General features: G+C 39.9%; 1 protein-coding gene across 1 annotated transcript in view; it reads right to left on the reverse strand.

Moving 5' to 3' along the window:
• paplna (papilin a, proteoglycan-like sulfated glycoprotein) overlaps positions 1-19,244 on the reverse strand; it is a 43,720-nt gene extending 24,476 nt beyond the window's left edge. Inside the window, 11 exon segments of the mRNA XM_034144454.1 lie at positions 523-649; positions 1,223-1,346; positions 2,238-2,410; positions 3,020-3,100; positions 3,607-3,730; positions 6,063-6,193; positions 6,634-6,736; positions 6,957-7,017; positions 13,871-13,974; positions 14,979-15,043; positions 19,020-19,244. Of these exon segments, the coding sequence (XP_034000345.1) occupies positions 523-649; positions 1,223-1,346; positions 2,238-2,410; positions 3,020-3,100; positions 3,607-3,730; positions 6,063-6,193; positions 6,634-6,736; positions 6,957-7,017; positions 13,871-13,974; positions 14,979-15,038 (1,088 nt within the window). The 5' untranslated portion in view covers positions 15,039-15,043; positions 19,020-19,244.
• Between the last annotated feature and the right edge of the window lie 2,030 nt (positions 19,245-21,274).

Here is a 21,274-nt window from a genome sequence, read left to right on the forward strand (position 1 = left end):
TCATCAGATAAATATCGCCTGTATGGTTTAGCTCTCCCCCTGTGTTTGCTGTCTACGTTAACACTACCTCTATCAGAGCCTGGGTACCTGAACACAAAGGCTCTGGGTCTGAGAGAGGAGCTCCACAACTGAGGAGGGTACAGGTACGCCATCCTTCAGACATCATAAACACCAACAACAACAACAACAGTCAGAAACTGCTCTGAGGGTTATTGCTTGCACCAAACTAACACAACAATCAGAGATGGAAGAAGAACTTAGACTATATTTGGTATTATTAAGATGACTATGGTGTCAGATAAATGCTATGCAGTAAAATGAATAATAAGTTGTAGTCAAGTAGACGTATAATAAAATGGAAATACTCAAGTAAAGTAACACAAAATTGTACTTAAGTGCAGTACAGTAGTAAATGTACTTTTCACCACTAAACACTGGACTAAAAAATGTGATTTTCTTAAGAAGATTCTGCCCAAAATCTACAGAAATGTCCCGTGCTTCCGGTGTAATGTGAGTGTGTACCTGCGGGTCTGGGGGCAGGTGTGGGGGTTGCAGGTGCGGTTGTTCTGCGGCCTCGGCAGAGACGCACACAGGTAATCTGGGTACGACTCGTTATCGATGGTGCAGAACACCAGACGAGACTGGTAGCCTGATGGAGGGCGAGAGAGAGGAATGACTTTGAGTTAGTAAGTACGTTATAATTATACGACACGATAAGATAATAGTTTATCGTCAGATCAAGTCTGAAATGTTTCTTGCATCACGGCAGCTCCATTAGCAACATCAACAAGGACAAATCCCAAGATAGTAAACAGACATTTAAAATTAATATCAAGTCCATATGTTCAAAACCCTTTAACGTACATTTAGGATTGACTTCACTCGTGGGACCCTGCATCTCCAGTTTGATGGCAACAATTAATATTCATGTTAATATGTTATTATGTTAGGCTTAGTCATAGAGTTCCTCAAAGGGTTGGACTTTAAAGTAGTAGAGAAACACTTGTAATATTGCAATACTGTAAAACACAAATTATCACTAATGTTTTGTCCATTTGCAGAACAATTCAATATGTTTTTTCCAAGATAGCACATGTTCTATCAATAAAAGTATTTCCAAGAATTGACCTGCTTGTTAATTTAAATTATGCAAAACAATATGATGGTGAACTAAAGGCAATTTCTCTTCAATATTAACAGTTTCAGTCTCTGAGCGTCTGACCTGATCCACACTCCCTGCTGCAGGTCGACCAGGACCCAAAGCTCCAGTAGTATCCCTGTCTGGAGCGTCCGTTGGGGAGGTAGAACTCGTACTCCACGCCCTGGTTCGGCTCCTGGCTGATCAGCTGAGAGGAGAAGACATTCACATTAAACTCCTTTAACAAAGATAAGTCTTTCTAAAGGAAACTGGTGAGAGGTTTCTACGCTTTGCTGAGGTATAAAGGTTGGTGTATGGATAAAAGCAAACGGAAAAGAGCAAAAGAAACAGATTGATCAAAATAATGGATAAAGTATGTGTAAGAGCCATTTAGGCACATTATTTTATGGTAATTAATTATGGTTTGGTGAGCCAATTGAATATTCTTTTAAGTTAAAGGTGGGGTATGTAATTTTGGAGAAACCAGCTCGAGTGCGCTAGAATTTGAAAGTACACAACCGGAAAAAATCTGCCCCTTCCTCCAGACTTCCTTACAGAGCCCCTCCTCCAACACACACGCACGCACACATGACCAATGAGGGCACGAGATAAGTTTGTGCACGAGATGGAAGGCTCAGGTATAAATGACGCTGCCAGCGTGACACAGCAGGAAGTCTAGAGAGGAAGTTGGAAAACGTTTTTGACCGCACACATCCGTACGCCTGTTGGATTTGTTTGTTTATTTATTTAAATAACGTGCAAATGTTGCAAGTCGGCAGTGGGCCGCCTGCTGATCCATTGAACCTCCTAATAAAGCACTTGAATGGAACGAGCAAGGTATTTGGATTTCTTGAACGTACGCGAGTCAATACTCGAATTCGAGTCAATACTCGAATTCGAGTATTGACTCGAATTCGCCGCATAGACTAAGTGGCCTTTGAACATTCCTTTTTGCATAATCAGCCACTACAGTACGTAAAGCATGTGACAACTATTCTCTACAGCCTACACACTGTTGAGGAGAGATGTGGAGTTGAATATATGACACACAAGTTAGATGAATATATAAATTATAATGTATAACTATATGAAATCTCACCTCCACCACGAGAGGTTCGGTGGTGGGTCCGCGGCCGATGAGGGTCTCGGGGACGTTGTCTCCCTCGGCTCCTCTCTGGTAGTAAAGCATCGTCCCGGCAACAGGGGTCGCTCTGGAAAACTCAATTACCCAGTGTCCATTGAGGTAGTACTCCCCGCGCAGGTTCTTGATAGCTGCACAGAGGAAGCAGTCAGGATGTGCAGGATGCAAACAGAATGATGTACAACCTGCAGACTGTTTAAATCAGGGGGGTCCAAACTTTTCTCACCGAGGGCCACATACAGAAAAATATACGAAGGGCTGGGCCGCTCACTAGAGGTTTATCGCCTCATAAGCTCAGTTATAAGTTAGCAAAATCAATCAAATGTGAATGATGCTTGTGAGTGTTGGCAGCTCATGCCTTAAAACAGAAGCCTCAGATTGATTATAATAAGAGGAAATATGAAGGGTGTATTTCAAGCTTGTAAATAAGTCATTGGGCTTTTTTCTTATCAACTAAGATATGTGAGAAAATGTTTCCAACTTTAATTGACTGAATTTATTTGAAAAATGGTCTTATTAACACATGAATACTACTGTGTAATATATTTTGACATTTATATTTATGAACTACAATACAAGACAAGCACAAGTTTCATCTGTGGGCCATACTCCATTGTACTTTTTTAATTTGCTGAGGGCCGATTCAAAATGGTCCGCGGGCCGCATTTGGCCCCCGGGCCGTAGTTTGGACACCCCTGGTTTAAATACTGATCTTTGATAAATGTGTTTCTGAGTCTCACCGATGTAGTTGCGTGTGGCCACGGTTTCTCTGATGCTGATGGTGGTCGCTCCGACAGGGATGATGAACATCTGGTTGTAGCCTGAAATAAAAATACGATTTAAGCCCAACTTTTTTAACACAAACTACAAAATGCTTTAAACTCAGACTAAAGAGATCAACGGTTGCCTTTCAGAGTCAAGAAAGGATCATGTGCTTTGTGAATTTTGCTCAATTTCAAAGATGCTACATCATTCAATCTTAAAGAAAGACTGATCTAATGTCAGAGATCCTTCAAAATCTAAAGAGTCCTTCATTCAGAGGATTTTTAAGGATGCATGTATGTATCCTTCATGCTCATAACACCCACAATCCATTGTTCTTTGCATTTGACTGATATTGGATCTAAAAGGTCAAATGTAAGTTTCCTTTCTCTAGGTTTTTCCCTGATTTCATCATTTAGTTGGCTATGTTGGATAGAAAAACAGTGTGTAGTGCAGTCATACTTTCACATATACCTCTGTGGATTAAGGGTTTGTATTTTAAGTGATTGTTTAAAGGGACACATTCTGATTTCTAATGTCTAAAAGGAAGTTAAAAACAGCGTACCTGTGGGCAGGTCTTGTACAGTGAAGCTGTTCTTCACCTGGGAGCAGGACTGTCCGTTGCCCCCGCACTGCAGGCAGGGGTCCTCCTGCTGGGCCGACTCCAGCATGTTGTCACAGCCCAGACGCTGACCAGGGAAACATCACACATCGGCATCAAAACATACTCAAAGGTCCCCTATCATACTGTTTTTCATCAATATATTACAGGTCTCAGATAAAAACATGTCTCTGAAGTGTTTGGCTCCAAACACCAAACAGATCATTGCAGCATTACCCATAATCCCCTCTGTTTCAGCCCTGTTTCCAAAGTGCTGATCCTCTGTCTAGATGAAAATAAGGAGCCCCTCCCCACGCCCCTCTGAGAGATATTTGGTTAAAAAGAACTCAATGGTGCTCTAGGAGGAGATTCAGGTGATAAGGTGGGGGGGGGGGGGGGTTACCTTGGTTGCTGATTGGCTAATGGTTACACAAGCCAAAACATCGTTATGACATCATAAAGTGGCCAAAATCTGATCAGCTCATTTTCAGACAGGTTTTTATAGAAATGGATCAGGACAAAAAGAGAGAGAATCTTTGTTCCTGAAACTTTCAGAGTCTCTTTCCACAGAGGGGACACATGTTGATGTAGAAGAGACATGAAGAAGAGGGGACACATGTTGATGTAGAAGAGACATGAAGAAGAGGGGACACATGTTGATGTAGAAGAGACATGAAGAAGAGGGGACACATGTTGATGTAGAAGAGACATGAAGAAGAGGGGACACATGTTGATGTAGAAGAGACATGAAGAAGAGGGGACACATGTTGATGTAGAAGAGACATGAAGAAGAGGGGACACATGTTGATGTAGAAAAGACATGAAGAAGAGGGGACACATGTTGATGTAGAAAAGACATGAAGAAGAGGGGACACATGTTGATGTAGAAGAGACATGGAGAAGAGGGGACACATGTTGATGTAGAAGAGACATGAAGAAGAGGGGACACATGGTGATGTAGAAAAGACATGAAGAAGAGGGGACACATGTTGATGTAGAAAAGACATGAAGAAGAGGGGACACATGTTGATGTAGAAGAGACATGAAGAAGAGGGGACACATGTTGATGTAGAAGAGACATGAAGAAGAGGGGACACATGTTGATGTAGAAGAGACATGAAGAAGAGGGGACACATGTTGATGTAGAAGAGACATGAAGAAGAGGGGACACATGTTGATGTAGAAGAGACATGAAGAAGAGGGGACACATGTTGATGTAGAAGAGACATGAAGAAGAGGGGACACATGTTGATGTAGAAGAGACATGAAGAAGAGGGGACACATGTTGATGTAGAAGAGACATGAAGAAGAGGGGACACATGGTGATGTAGAAGAGACATGAAGAAGAGGGGACACATGTTGATGTAGAAGAGACATGAAGAAGAGGGGACACATGTTGATGTAGAAGAGACATGAAGAAGAGGGGACACATGTTGATGTAGAAGAGACATGAAGAAGAGGGGACACATGTTGATGTAGAAGAGACATGAAGAAGAGGGGACACATGTTGATGTAGAAGAGACATGAAGAAGAGGAGACACATGTTGATGTAGAAGAGACATGAAGAAGAGGGGACACATGGTGATGTAGAAAAGACATGAAGAAGAGGGGACACATGTTGATGTAGAAAAGACATGAAGAAGAGGGGACACATGTTGATGTAGAAGAGACATGAAGAAGAGGGGACACATGTTGATGTAGAAGAGACATGAAGAAGAGGGGACACATGTTGATGTAGAAGAGACATGAAGAAGAGGGGACACGTGTTGATGTAGAAGAGACATGAAGAAGAGGGGACACATGTTGATGTAGAAGAGACATGAAGAAGAGGGGACACATGTTGATGTAGAAGAGACATGAAGAAGAGGGGACACATGTTGATGTAGAAGAGACATGAAGAAGAGGGGACACATGTTGATGTAGAAGAGACATGAAGAAGAGGGGACACATGTTGATGTAGAAGAGACATGAAGAAGAGGGGACACATGTTGATGAAGAAGAGACATGAAGAAGAGGGGACACATGTTGATGTAGAAGAGACATGAAGAAGAGGGGACACATGGTGATGTAGAGGAGACATGAAGAAGAGGGGACACATGTTGATGTAGAAGAGACATGAAGAAGAGGGGACACGTGTTGATGTAGAAGAGACATGAACAAGTGGATTTTTCACAATAGGTGACCTTTAAAGAACCAAAAGCAAAAGTACTCGTAGTCGCTCATTTCAGAATCATGAAATTACTGGATTATGATTTCTGAAGGCATTAATGAGTTCATCACAGCTGATAAAGATGAATTTAGCATCCAAAAAGTATTGAATCAGAAGTGTATAAAGTAGCATAAAATGAAAATACAAAAATGTGACCTTTAAGGACAGTACATGTGCTTCATCCACCACTCCATGTGTGTGTGTTTCCTACCTTGCAGACTCCCTCCACACACACATCTTTGCGGCCGGGGTGGCACGGCGTCCCGTCCACCACGGAGCTGCGGTGGCGGTAGAAGAAGTTTTCTCCTCTGGGGATGCAGTTCATCTCGCAGGGGTTCTCCGCTGTCAGGATCAGATTCATTTTAGAATTTAATTTAATTGAATTTGTATTTGTTCCGTTCATGGTATGCACAACTTAATGTATAACAATTATTTACAAACATATCTCTATAAACACACCGTACCCGAAAAGGAGCAGGGAGAAGATAACAATCTTATATGACCTGCCCCTTTCTCTAAATAAATAAATAAACAGAAATAGATGGTCTGTCCTCCATATTTTCTTATTCACAGCCAATCATAACAGCATCGTAGGAAAATAAGAGAAACACAAAAACGTACAAAAAAATACTTAGTTCCCACTTGACAGTTAATGACATCACATGAACAAGGAAGAGTGCAACATCCTCATCTGAGTCCTGACCCTAAGCATCCTTATATGTCATATCGCAGGGTTTTTAAGCACGTTCAATGCAAAACTACCACTTGATTTTTCCTCTGACCTCCGTAATAAGGCAGCCACTTGTAGAGTTTCCCCTGGAAGTCGGTCCCGTCGAACTGGGAGCATTGCTCCTCGCGGAAATCCTTCGATCCCTCGGGACAGTCCTGAGGTGTAAAAGAGACATTGGAAAAATCCTTAGAAAAGCAGTAGATTGTGCAGGAGGGGCAGCAGTATGACAATATGATATCTTTGGATGGCCTCGCCACTGATGTTATGATAATATAACAGCATATTAATGCGTGTACACCGTTTCAAAGAGCAATGAACGATAAGAAAAACACCAAAATGAAATGAAACTGATTTTATTCAGGTGTGTTTGTTTACCTGGATGTTGCAGGTGCGGTGAGACTTCTCTGGTCCCACACAGTTGTGTCCTCCATCGGTCCTGAAGGTAGAAAACAAACATTAATAGGAGTCATTTTTTACAAATACGATATATATAAATCAACTCAGTTTTAAAGGGTTATTCCTGAAATTAAGTATTGCATTTTAAATAAAGTAGAGAGACAATTCAAACATATATTTCAATATAGTAATGCAGAGATATCCGAGGCATTAAGCCCATCGAGTATCCGCCTGTCAAATGGAATATTTAAAAAAACGAACTTGACTTATTGATGTGTAAAATTCCCCTTTCTGTATTTCTCTGACTGTTCTTCCATTTCATCTTTATGGGTCATCACAGTGAATGAGTAGGCGAGGCTGCAGCAAGCTGACATTACCCAAATAACGCTGAAATTACAAGTTCCCGCTCTGACATTCAGAGACATTCCTCTTTAATTCCTGCCTGTAATAACACAAAAACAAGTTCTCAGCAACTGCAACACACACACACACACACACACACACACACACACACACACACACACACACACACACACACACACACACACACACACACACACACACACACACACACACACACACACACACACACACACACACACACACACACACACACACACACACACACACCACACACACACACACACACCACACACACACACACACACACACACACACACACACACACACACACACACACACACACACACACACACACACACACACACACACACACACACACACACACACCACACACACACACACACACACACACACACACACACACACACACACACACACACACACACACACACACACACACACACACACACACACACACACACACACACCCTCACACACACATCCTCACACACAGAAACTCACACACACATCCTCACACACACACACTTACTCACACATCCCTCACACACACACACACTCACACACACATCCTCACACACACACACTCACTCACACATCCTCACACACACAAACTCCACACACACACATCCTCACACACACATCCTCACACACACAAATCCTCACACACACACACTCACACACACACATCCTCACACTCACACACACATCCTCACACACACAAATCTTCACACAGCTCTGAAGGCGCAGACAGCAGGCTGATAACTCATGATTTAGTCACCTCTAAAGTACCTGCCCTGAAGCTCTGAAAACAAGACACGCCAGAACTGAAACTAAAACATGTCCGAACACTCAGAGACAACAGCAGGCCTCACCCCTTCACCTGGGAGTGCAACACACAACATTAAACACTGCTTTTCATTGAAGATGATGCATCAAAGAAAGGGAAATTATTGATCACAGAGAATTCAAACAGATTAGAGCGTGAGCTGGAAGAAGTACTGAGATTGTTTACTTAGAAGTAGTAACAACACAGTGTGGAAATACTCTGTTACAAGTAGAAGTACTGAGTTTAAATTCTTAAGTAAGTAAAAGTTCAAAAGTATTAGCATCAAAATGTACATTAAGTGCCAAATAAAAGTACCAATTGTGCAAAATGGCTTGTTTTAGAAAAATGTAATTATAGTATTGGATTATTGTTTTTATGAAGCGGGAAATATTGATAAAAAAATATATATAATAATAATAAAATCAAATAATTAAATAATAATAGAAATAATAAGTCGGAATCATTTATTCTAAAATATAAAAAATACCAAAAATAATAATAATGAAAATATGAAAAAATGAATTTATTTATTAAATGAATATGTATAAAAATAACAACTAATATTTTAACTAGTGATGCATTAATATGTACATTATTTAAATGTTGCATCTGGTAACTTTAGTGACTTAGCATACTTCCAGGTATTTAAATCCATTCTAATACATCATAATGTATCAGTTATTTTGTATTAACTATAAAAACCAGTTGTCAAAAAAAAAATAGGGGAGTAGTAACGGCTTCCAAATTGTATTGACTTGAAGTATAAGAAAGCACAAATGGAAAAACTCAGGTGAAGTAAAATCTGATTATAGCTCAGGTGCTTTTACGCTGAATTAAATGTTGTGCAAAAGGGGAGTTCCTGTGCAGCAGCTGATGAGTCAACAGCTGAGTAATCACTGTGTTTAAAGGTGAGATTCTGGCAGACAACATATCACCAGGTTCATCCAACTAGGTTTCTGCCCCTTCCCTGTAATTCATCATTCAGTAAAAACCCTGACTGCAGGGACATGTTGGGAATAAAGCTGCAACTATGAGTAATTTCACAGAAAAACATTTTGATAATCGAGTTAATTTACATGCAAAAAAAATCCATAATATTGTGTTTTTTGTCTCTGATTTTCTCTATTTTGTATTAAATTAAAGTGAAAATCTTTTGGTGTTGGACCTCAAACAAGAAATGAAAAGTATCCCCTTCAATATCCCTGAGAAACTTGGAAAATAATCATTATTTGCGGCCCTAAACAAGCTTTAAAGACAGATCAATAACAGCAGTTCTTCGCACTATCTGTAAAGGATGTATTCTGCCTTCACAGCTGATTATCTGCTCCACTAGAATCAGAAACAACTTCAACACAATCACTGCTACGTCAATCTATCAGGACAAAACTGCATTTTCCTACACTTTGCCGTGTCATGAATGCAACTAAAAATTAAACTAATTGGACAACTGTTTGGACACGTTAGCAGCTCAATATGTTCTCCCTGGCGAGCAAAAATAATAACATTTGTCCTCTTTTTATTCATTATTAAATTCCATCAGAGTTAGTGCCCAATAAGAGGCACACCTACATTCTGCAGAGTGTGTTACAGCCAGGAAGACTGTAAACAACCTGTCTCACACTACACACTGATACACACCTGAACATCAGCAGGAGGGGACTCTTTAAAGTAGAGACACTACATACTGATATACACCTGAACATCAGCAGGAGAGGACTCTTTAAAGTAGAGACACTACACACTGATATACACCTGAACATCAGCAGGAGAGGACTCTTTAAAGTAGAGACACTAGACACTGATATACACCTGAACATCAGCAGGAGAGGACTCTTTAAAGTAGAGACACTAGACACTGATATACACCTGAACATCAGCAGGAGAGGACTCTTTAAAGTAGAGACACTACATACTGATATACACCTGAACATCAGCAGGAGAGGACTCTTTAAAGTAGAGACACTACACACTGATATACACCTGAACATCAGCAGGAGAGGACTCTTTAAAGTAGAGACACTAGACACTGATATACACCTGAACATCAGCAGGAGAGGACTCTTTAAAGTAGAGACACTACATACTGATATACACCTGAACATCAGCAGGAGAGGACTCTTTAAAGTAGAGACACTACATACTGATATACACCTGAACATCAGCAGGAGAGGACTCTTTAAAGTAGAGACACTACACACTGATATACACCTGAACATCAGCAGGAGAGGACTCTTTAAAGTAGAGACACTACATACTGATATACACCTGAACATCAGCAGGAGAGGACTCTTTAAAGTAGAGACACTACATACTGATATACACCTGAACATCAGCAGGAGAGGACTCTTTAAAGTAGAGACACTACATACTGATATACACCTGAACATCAGCAGGAGAGGACTCTTTAAAGTAGAGACACTACATACTGATATACACCTGAACATCAGCAGGAGAGGACTCTTTAAAGTAGAGACACTACATACTGATATACACCTGAACATCAGCAGGAGAGGACTCTTTAAAGTAGAGACACTACACACTGATATACACCTGAACATCAGCAGGAGAGGACTCTTTAAAGTAGAGACACTACATACTGATATACACCTGAACATCAGCAGGAGAGGACTCTTTAAAGTAGAGACACTAGATACTGATATACACCTGAACATCAGCAGGAGAGGACTCTTTAAAGTAGAGACACTACATACTGATATACACCTGAACATCAGCAGGAGAGGACTCTTTAAAGTAGAGACACTACATACTGATATACACCTGAACATCAGCAGGAGAGGACTCTTTAAAGTAGAGACACTACATACTGATATACACCTGAACATCAGCAGGAGAGGACTCTTTAAAGTAGAGACACTACATACTGATATACACCTGAACATCAGCAGGAGAGGACTCTTTAAAGTAGAGACACTAGATACTGATATACACCTGAACATCAGCAGGAGAGGACTCTTTAAAGTAGAGACACTACATACTGATATACACCTGAACATCAGCAGGAGAGGACTCTTTAAAGTAGAGACACTACATACTGATATACACCTGAACATCAGCAGGAGAGGACTCTTTAAAGTAGAGACACTACACACTGATATACACCTGAACATCAGCAGGAGAGGACTCTTTAAAGTAGAGACACTACATACTGATATACACCTGAACATCAGCAGGAGAGGACTCTTTAAAGTAGAGACACTACATACTGATATACACCTGAACATCAGCAGGAGAGGACTCTTTAAAGTAGAGACACTACATACTGATATACACCTGAACATCAGCAGGAGAGGACTCTTTAAAGTAGAGACACTACACACTGATATACACCTGAACATCAGCAGGAGAGGACTCTTTAAAGTAGAGACACTACATACTGATATACACCTGAACATCAGCAGGAGAGGACTCTTTAAAGTAGAGACACTACATACTGATATACACCTGAACATCATCAGGAGAGGACTCTTTAAAGTAGAGACACTACATACTGATATACACCTGGACATCAGCAGGAGAGGACTCTTTAAAGTAGAGGCACTACATACTGATATACACCTGAACATCAGCAGGAGAGGACTCTTTAAAGTAGAGACACTACATACTGATATACACCTGAACATCAGCAGCCTCCCTTAAGCCAATAGTACTTTGTTGTGATCTATGGATAAGTACATCATTCAACCCCACTTCAAACATCCAAACTATCCCTTAAGGTTGGATGTAAATCACTTGAACACACGACTTCTCCTCGTGAATAGGAATCACTTTAACATGAGGCAACACGCAGGCCGGATTCCAGCTTTTGAAGCTCTGAACACAACATTTACAACGTTAGCGGACAACCCTCCTCACCCTGTGCTGTTTCATAGTCAGATCTCACAAACAGGCCTATAAATGGACAGAACTACATTCAAACACATGCAGATAAGTCAACTGATGCTGATTTTTTAAACCACTTTTTAGGCAGAAATAAAGGTCCAGGTATAAAGGTTGATTTTCCATCCACTCCTCTTTAGCAGCCAACACCCAGAGAAGAAGAGTCTTGTTTGAGTTGAATGCCCCTCCCTGCAGACTGTTCTCGATGTGAGACAAGCCCACGTGATCTTAAAGGTCCCCTATTATACTGTTTTTCATCAATATGTTACAGGTCTCAGATATATACAGAACCTGTCTCTGATTGGCTGAAACACCAAACAGATCATTGCAGCATCCCATAATCCCCTCTGTTTCAGCCCTGTTTCAAAAGTGCTGATTCTCTGTCTGTTACTTTAGATGAAAATAAGGAGCCCCTCCCCACGCCCCTCTGAGAGACATTTGGTTAAAAATAACTCAATGGTGCTCTAGGAGGAGATTCAGGTGATAAGGGGGGGGGGGGGGGGGGGGGGGGGGGTTACCTTGGTTGCTGATTGGCTAATGGTTACACAAGCCAAACAATCGCTATGACATCATAAAGTGGCCAAAATCTGATCAGCTCATTTTCAGACAGGTTTTTATATAAATGGATCAGGACAAAAAGAGAGAGAATCTTTGTTCCTGAAACTTTCAGAGTCTCTTTACACAGAGGGGACACATGTTGATGTAGAAGAGACATGAAGAAGAGGGGACACATGATGATGTAGAAGAGACATGAAGAAGAGGGGACACATGTTGATGTAGAAGAGACATGAAGAAGAGGGGACACATGATGATGTAGAAGAGACATGAAGAAGAGGGGACACATGTTGATGTAGAAGAGACATGAAGAAGAGGGGACACATGTTGATGTAGAAGAGACATAAAGAAGAGGGGACACATGTTGATGTAGAAGAGACATGAAGAAGAGGGGACACATGTTGATGTAGAAGAGACATGAAGAAGAGGGGACACATGTTGATGTAGAAGAGACATGAAGAAGAGGGGACACATGTTGATGTAGAAGAGACATGAAGAAGAGGGGACACATGTTGATGTAGAAGAGACATGAAGAAGAGGGGACACATGTTGATGTAGAAGAGACGTGAAGAAGAGGGGACACATGTTGATGTAGAAGAGACATGAAGAAGTGGGGACACATGTTGATGTAGAAGAGACATGAAGAAGAGGGGACACGTGTTGATGTAGAAGAGACATGAAGAAGAGGGGACACATGTTGATGTAGAAGAGACATGAAGAAGAGGGGACACATGTTGATGTAGAAGAGACGTGAAGAAGAGGGGACACATGTTGATGTAGAAGAGACGTGAAGAAGAGGGGACACATGTTGATGTAGAAGAGACATGAAGAAGTGGGGACACATGTTGATGTAGAAGAGACATGAAGAAGAGGGGACACATGTTGATGTAGAAGAGACGTGAAGAAGAGGGGACACATGTTGATGTAGAAGAGACATGAAGAAGAGGGGACACATGTTGATGTAGAAGAGACATGAAGAAGAGGGGACACATGTTGATGTAGAAGAGACATGAAGAAGAGGGGACACATGTTGATGTAGAAGAGACATGAAGAAGAGGGGACACATGTTGATGTAGAAGAGACATGAAGAAGAGGGGACACATGTTGATGTAGAAGAGACATGAAGAAGTGGATTTAGCATAATAGGTGACCTTTAAGGCTTTCCTTCACTATGGAGACACAGATACAGGTTTGTTGATGTTTACTAGATGTATATATGGAGGACGGTTACCTGAGGGTGAGGCAGCGTCGGCTCCTCATGGTCAGCCCTCCACCACAGCTCCGACTACATTCTCCATACGGACCCCAGGTGTCCCAGTGATCCACGCTGGGCAACTGAACACAACACAGCAGGGAATAAATCATCACAAAGTTAAAAAAAAACAACAACAATTATCTATGTTAAATTCTTTGCTTTCAAGCTTATGACCAAGGTCTGGATTCTGTCAGCCTTTTGTTTTACCGAGGTTACAAATAAACTGGTTGGTTTTTACATATAGAGCTGTCCATGGCCCAGCCTACATTAACGACCTGATCCACCCTCACAGCACAACCCGGGCCCTGAGGTCCTCTGAGCAAGGCCTCCTAAGGGTGCCCCGAACCAGGCTAAAGACTAAGGGGGACCGTGCCTTTGAGGCGGTGGCTCCAAGGCTTTGGAACAAACTCCCCCAGAAATGAAGAGCCTCTGCCTCAGTAGAGATTTTTAAGGGGTAGCTAAAGACTCACCTTTTCCGACAGGCCTTTGGGGCGGCGGAGGAGGTGAGTTAGTAGCTGTTTTTCATTGGTGTTTTATCCTATGTTTTACTTGCTGTGTTTTATGCTTTTTTCTACATTTTATAGTTGTACTTTGAATTGTGTATTGTGTACTGTATACTGTAAAGCACTTTGTACATTCGTGTTGTGAAGGGTGCTATATAAATAAAGTTTGACTTACTTCAACTTTGAAACATGCGTAAAAAAAGACGGAAGAGTATTATTTCCATGAAAAAGGAATAAAAAGGTGGAAAATGTAAAGAAGAATATATACATTTGTAGGGAAGTGTAGGGAATAATGTCCAACTATCAAATTAGTCCTAGACATAAGGAATAGACGATTAGAGAAGGGACAAAAGTTCAATTTTTGTATTCAATTATAATATCAAAATGTTGAGACTTATCTACAAATATTGCAAATAAAGTGGACATTTTTAAGAATAAATCAGCACTTTCAGTATGAGAGCCAGGAATAAGGATAAGTGACAACTCCTGCACTGATTTTCCAAAAACATGTCTCAGGTTTTCAGCTTTCATTATCTCTTATGTAGAAGGATTAGTTTCAGTTTTAGTCACTGGGAATTTACCGTGAGCGCTGGAGCGATGAGCAGCTGGAGGAGGACCAGCAGAGGCAGGAGAGTCTTCATGGTTCCTGGAACAAGAAAATGAAGAGGATGCATCAAGAGTTAGTCACTGTGATGGAGACTTTTACACATTGAGCAACAAGCCGGGGCAACAAGTGGAAACACGAGTTATAAAAACACACATGATGAACGAGGGCAGAGGAAAACATCTTCCGATGCAAAGACATTTAACACAACACAAATAAAAGATAAATTATCCGCCTCAGTCTTGGCTCACAGTGTGTTGACGTTATGGTTGTCGCCCTGCAGCGTTTTCTGAAATATTCCCAAACTAAGATATAAATCAGTGTAGTAATGATTGAGTGTAAGTAGATCATCAGACTGAATGTACACGTGCGCAGCAGCATGTTCTGTGGTTTGGTCTGCAGCCACTAAACTCTGATACACACATGCATCTGGTAAATAATAGTTATGCATGGTGAGGAAAATATATTATAGCATTATTGGTTTTTCCATATTTTAATGTATAAAAGTGACATGTTGATGTATAAATATATTCATGCAACTCTTTTGCCTCTATTCAGTAGCTCCCTGTGGCTTTCACATGCAAATGATATCAACATGAATATTGTTTCAGGCTTAAAATTATTCTTTATTTAGCCAACATTTTATACAACTTAAGTGTGTGTCATAACATAAGGAAATCAACGGCCTCTGTCGCTGTAAAAAAATGAAGCAATTGTTTATCTTAAATGTCAGAGCGTTTATTTTTAGATACAAAAACAAAACACAGATCCTTCAAAATAAATCCCTCTCTCTCCAAAGACTGCCAAAAACAGGCCCATAAGATTATTGATTAAAGAGGCCCGATTATACTTTTTGGGGTTTTCTCCACCCAACACATTGTACACGATAGACTAAGGGGCGGGACATCTCTAAGTGGTTGACCAATCACAACAAAGCCGGCCAGCTAACCAATCAGAGCAGACTGGGCTCTGGTTTCAGACAGAGGGTGAAAAGAGGTGCTGCAGCACAGGCAGTATGAGAAAAATAAAGAGCTTTTTGAACATTAAAGCAAGGAGACATGTCCCAGTAGAGACACTACATACTGATATACACCTGAACATCAGCAGGAGAGGACTCTTTAAAGTAGAGACACTACATACTGATATACACCTGAACATCAGCAGGAGAGGACTCTTTAAAGTAGAGACACTACATACTGATATACACCTGAACATCAGTAGGAGAGGACTCTTTAAAGTAGAGACACTACATACTGATATACACCTGAACATCAGCAGGAGAGAACTCTTTAAAGTAGAGGCACTACATACTGATATACACCTGAACATCAGCAGGAGAGGACTCTTTAAAGTAGAGACACTACATACTGATATACACCTGAACATCAGCAGGAGAGGACTCTTTAAAGTAGAGACACTACATACTGATATACACCTGAACATCAGCAGGAGAGGACTCTTTAAAGCAGAGACACTACATACTGATATACACCTGAACATCAGCAGGAGAGGACTCTTTAAAGTAGAGACACTACATACTGATATACACCTGAACATCAGCAGGAGAGGACTCTTTAAAGTAGAGACACTAAATATGAATATGAACATAATATGTGCGCCAGAGAGATTCTTTCCCAGCTTTATTTGATAGTAAAGGTTAGTTTCAGAACTACAATTCTGAATTCACATTCATTGAAAGAGATAACAGCATGTATTTAAAGTCCTAATAACATGCTGAAATGTATTCTTATAAACTACTTAAAGTCACACATTCTTAAGTAAAATCTTTCTATGAACTCTCGAACAGCAGCTTCATCATCTCCCTCCTCTGTCTCCTCATGTAATTGCTTAACTGAGCTAAAAGTGTTTCCTTTGTTGCATGTGGAGAGGCTGTTTGTTTGTTTGTTTGTTTGTTTGTTCCGGAGCAAACGGGGGGTTTCCTGCCCCCCTGAGGGATTAAATCACCTCTGACCCCGTCTGCAGGGACAGAAATATCCTGCAGCCCTGAACGCCCCATAGGCAGGAAGACAGGTCAGAGGGAGAGGAGAAAGACAGACAGTCAGCAGGTCTGAAGTGTCTGCAGAAAAAACGCCCAAAATTGAGCAACTTAATTGAGTCATCTTTCCTGAGAGGTGGTAATCTTCTCTCTGTGCCAACAACTTTAAACAAACAATATGATAACCATAGATGTCATAATCATTATTCTACGAGTTGTTTAGTCAGTAAAATGTCATCAAATTGTGATATATGCAGACTCAGGCTTTAAAAATCCAAGGTATAACATCTTCAAATGCATCTTGTGAAAGACCTTAACTGAAAAATATATGGTACGAACGGATATCAAACAGAGAAAATAAGAAACTCTGTACATTCGAGAAACTGGAAATGATGAATGTCTGACATTTTTGCTTGACAAGTGACTTTAAATCATAAATCGAATGACAAAATAGTTCATGTCCATGGGCAAATCCATTACTTATCTGATAAAATCCATAAAATGTCAGAAAAAAGTGAGAAATGTCCCACCCCCGGTTTCTCAAATTTCAAGATGAGGTACTTAAATCGCTTGTTTTGTCAGTCAAAAACCCAAAATAATCACTTAATACGATATAACATTTATTAAAGCAGCAAATATCCAAGTTTTAGTGGCTGAAAACAGCAATTATTGGCATATTTTGCATGAAAACTTACTTTAAAGATTAATTTATTATCACACTAGTTGGAGATTTTTGTTCTGTCGTTCAATTTATCGTTGGTGTTTTAAAATGTGTACTGTGAAACATTGAATATGAGTAATAGACATGAGGTGATTATGAATGGTGAATATAATGAAACTCTTTAAAATAAAGTGCATTTAAGAAGACACTCAAAAGACTTCTAATCATATGTTATAGAAAAAGTAATCACATACTTTAAATACTTAAGGAATACATTAAAGCAAGTCATACAAAGCATTAAAACCCAATTAAAGCCAACAAATCATCACTAGTTATAAGGGTTAAAACTGCATACGTTGACTTTAATTCCTAATCATCCATAAAAGTCCTTGTCAGTGAACTCTCGAACAGATTAATTGACTTTAATCCGACTCATTATCCTCTCGGTACACATGTTGTGATTCATGCTGAGAGCAATCCACTCCTGAGTCATTAGAAAATCCTTTGTGGGTTCCCAGCTTCCTCTCTTTTTATTGTACCAATACAGGCTGCAAAGCTTTATCCAACAAAGTAAAGAAATATTACTCAGTGAGATGGAGGGCAGGCCGTGTCTTGTTTATTATTTACTGGCATCTACGGTCACTATGCAAAATCATCAATGGATACAACATCTTTGTATTTTAAAGCTGCTCCGATTAGTGGACTCATTTAATAATCATTACAGTCAAATTTCATGCAATAATAATGGCAGAAAATCCAGCTGTCTTATTTTCTCAAATGTGAAGATTTACAGGTTTCTTTTTGTTATATATCTGTATACACTGATATATTTGGGTTTAAACTGAAACAAGACATTTAAATACAAAACCATTGGTACATAATGAACTTGGATGAACATGTTTTACTATTTGCTGACATTGTATGGACTTAAAGCAGATGAATTGACAATGAAAATAATCGTTAGTTGCAGGACAAGTAAATGTATGATATTTCTTTAAAAATGTATATTATAAATGGACTATATTGTTAGATTTGTGTCCCCTAAAGTGTTAGTGTTGGCTTCACGATGTGGTCCATTCTAACTTTATTAAAACATATATTATCTTCTAAAGTATCTCTATATTATATGTAATCTTTAAAGTTAGCTTTCTGGCATGATATTCATTTTTTATACGAGTTATTTCTCGATAAGCCTTTGAAGAAATGCAAATCTTTAAAAACAAACTCTCGCAAACTATAATTTCCTCTAATGACCCATCATCCAAAGTGCACAAAAGTAGTGTTTCTCCCTAAAAAACAAAAGTAATTTCAAGCAAACCTGACACGAGAAGGAACCACCATGAAATCGTTGGAAAACTCACCGGGTGCAGAGCCTCTAAAGTCGGATTGATTGAGTCCCAAAGCTCGGTGTGTTTCTCCGGAGCTCCGAGCAGCTTTGAGGGGAAAGGTGCGTCTGAAAGGAGAGGCAGCTTCTCCTGGATATAAGAGCGGGGTTATCCCTCTCCTGTCTGTCTCTCTGAATCTGTCTTGCGTGCAGCAGGAAACCAATAGGAAGAGGAGAAGAGGAGAAAGTCTGTTGTTGCACCTCCTCCTGCAGCAGCCTGTAATTTCAGCCTGTAAAAATAACAGTTTATCAACATGTTCGCTGGTCGCAGGGTCCCTCTGTATCCCCGCTGTGCTACATGTCATTATAATGTTCTGTACATCTAATTCCAGGGTGAGCTTCCAAAGGACTCAATGCTTTGGGTCTAATGTGAATGAAAGTTATTTTTAAACTGGGCTCCAGAAGAGAAGTTTGCATTGGCGCTGGTTTAAGGAGGGGGGAGCTGGGGACACGCCCCCTTCAATATTTAGACTACTTGTATTTGTCAGTCAACTCCAATAAAAACATGGCTTTAAAAGATGGATTGCATCTGCTGCATTTGGAAAACAAGTGGAGACACACATCCAACCAGATCTGGAAACAGCTTTGATGTCAGTGATTTCATCTTTACCACAAATTAGCCAGGGTTAAACACCATTGACAAAAACATGAGATGATTTATTCGACACCCACTTTATTTCTCTCACTCTGATCTTTTAATTTACGTATTTTTTTACGTAAATATATTTTTCCTGTTATTGATTTCAACTGTACTTGCAAAGAATTATTTTATTTGTACATTTGCAATATCGCTTTTTATCTGTTTCACCTGTAAATCATTTCAATTAATTAATTTGTTATCGTTTATTGCAGTTATAAAATGACACCCATATCTGTTTCATAAATTGATGCAGGAGAAGTACAATTCAGAGCACAAGGCCCGGGGGCCAAATCAGGCCCTTGGTGGATTTAATTTCGGCCCGCAGGATAATTTTAAATTACTATTAGATCTGGCCCACCGGTATATTGCACGCACACCTTCACTCAATCCTGAGGATTTCCTCAGCTCAGAGTCTGAGCCCAAACATTGATGAACTTGCACCCAAGATGAGATGCCAAGTATCTGGCTTGAACTAGCATCACAGAGCAGCACACTGAGTTTACATGGATGTTTCCTTCTGCACTTTCTTTCTTGAGACAACAGGGCATGTTTGTTTTTTTCTTTGAGGGGAATAGTTTTTTTGAAGCTGTTGTTGGCCTGTGGGAAAATGTAATCATAAGAAATGACTCTGGAAAAGCTGCAGATAGAGCCATAAGAAATGAATGCAACTGATTATTTAATGTTTAATGTTGTTTTTATAGGCAATAATTTAAGCTTTGTTAGTTCCAGGTTTAATATGTGCAATAACTTCATTTCAATAAGTTTTGCAATAAACATTGAACCAGTCCGGCCCTCGACTAGTTGGCCTACCGATTTTTTTATTTTGGCCCACTTTGTATTTGAGTTTGACACCCCTGCTGTAGAGTATAAGACATCACCAGAATGCAGGTATTAAGGTGTTTCAGGCTCAAAATGTCGAGGGGCTACGACCTTGGGTATAATAAGTTTCCCCCATTAACGTTGAAACCAATTCATCATCAGGGGAATAATTGTACCAAATTTAACAGAAAACAATGCAGCAGTTTTTTAGATATTTTGATAAGAACAAAAGATGGTTAAAGTTGAAAGTTGAAGTCAAACACTCATCCTTTAAGGAACATGAATGTTTGAACAAAGTGTCATGAAAGTATTTGACCTATTTGTGACGATACTTCAGTCAAAACCAGTCGAAGACCAAACGTGAGACATTCGAACAATTCTGCTAGTTAGTTGAAAATTAGAAGGAACTATAATAAATATTTTTCTAATCTTTTAAAACCCTTACTCCCATAAACGTTGACACAAACTACAGAACTAGAAAGCATGTTAAGTATGTTCTTTGAGCCGTGAAAGAGTGTCTACTCCACAAAGACAACACGTTTCTATTCTATACGTTTTTATTACACTCATTACTTTATTGCACCAAGGACAAAAACTAAAATAAATCAATCCCTGAAGTACTTCTTCCATTTTGTGTTCTCAATAATTCATACACACAAAGGCTCATAGAGGACTCTGACAATATAATTGCTACATAATCCTAAACATGTTAACAACTGCATGAGAAAAACATAGAACAGTAATTATTTTGGGTTTTAAAGAGGAAACCGCCA

The sequence above is a fragment of the Trematomus bernacchii genome, unplaced genomic scaffold (assembly GCF_902827165.1).
Source record: "Trematomus bernacchii unplaced genomic scaffold, fTreBer1.1, whole genome shotgun sequence".
Taxonomy (NCBI): domain Eukaryota; kingdom Metazoa; phylum Chordata; class Actinopteri; order Perciformes; family Nototheniidae; genus Trematomus; species Trematomus bernacchii.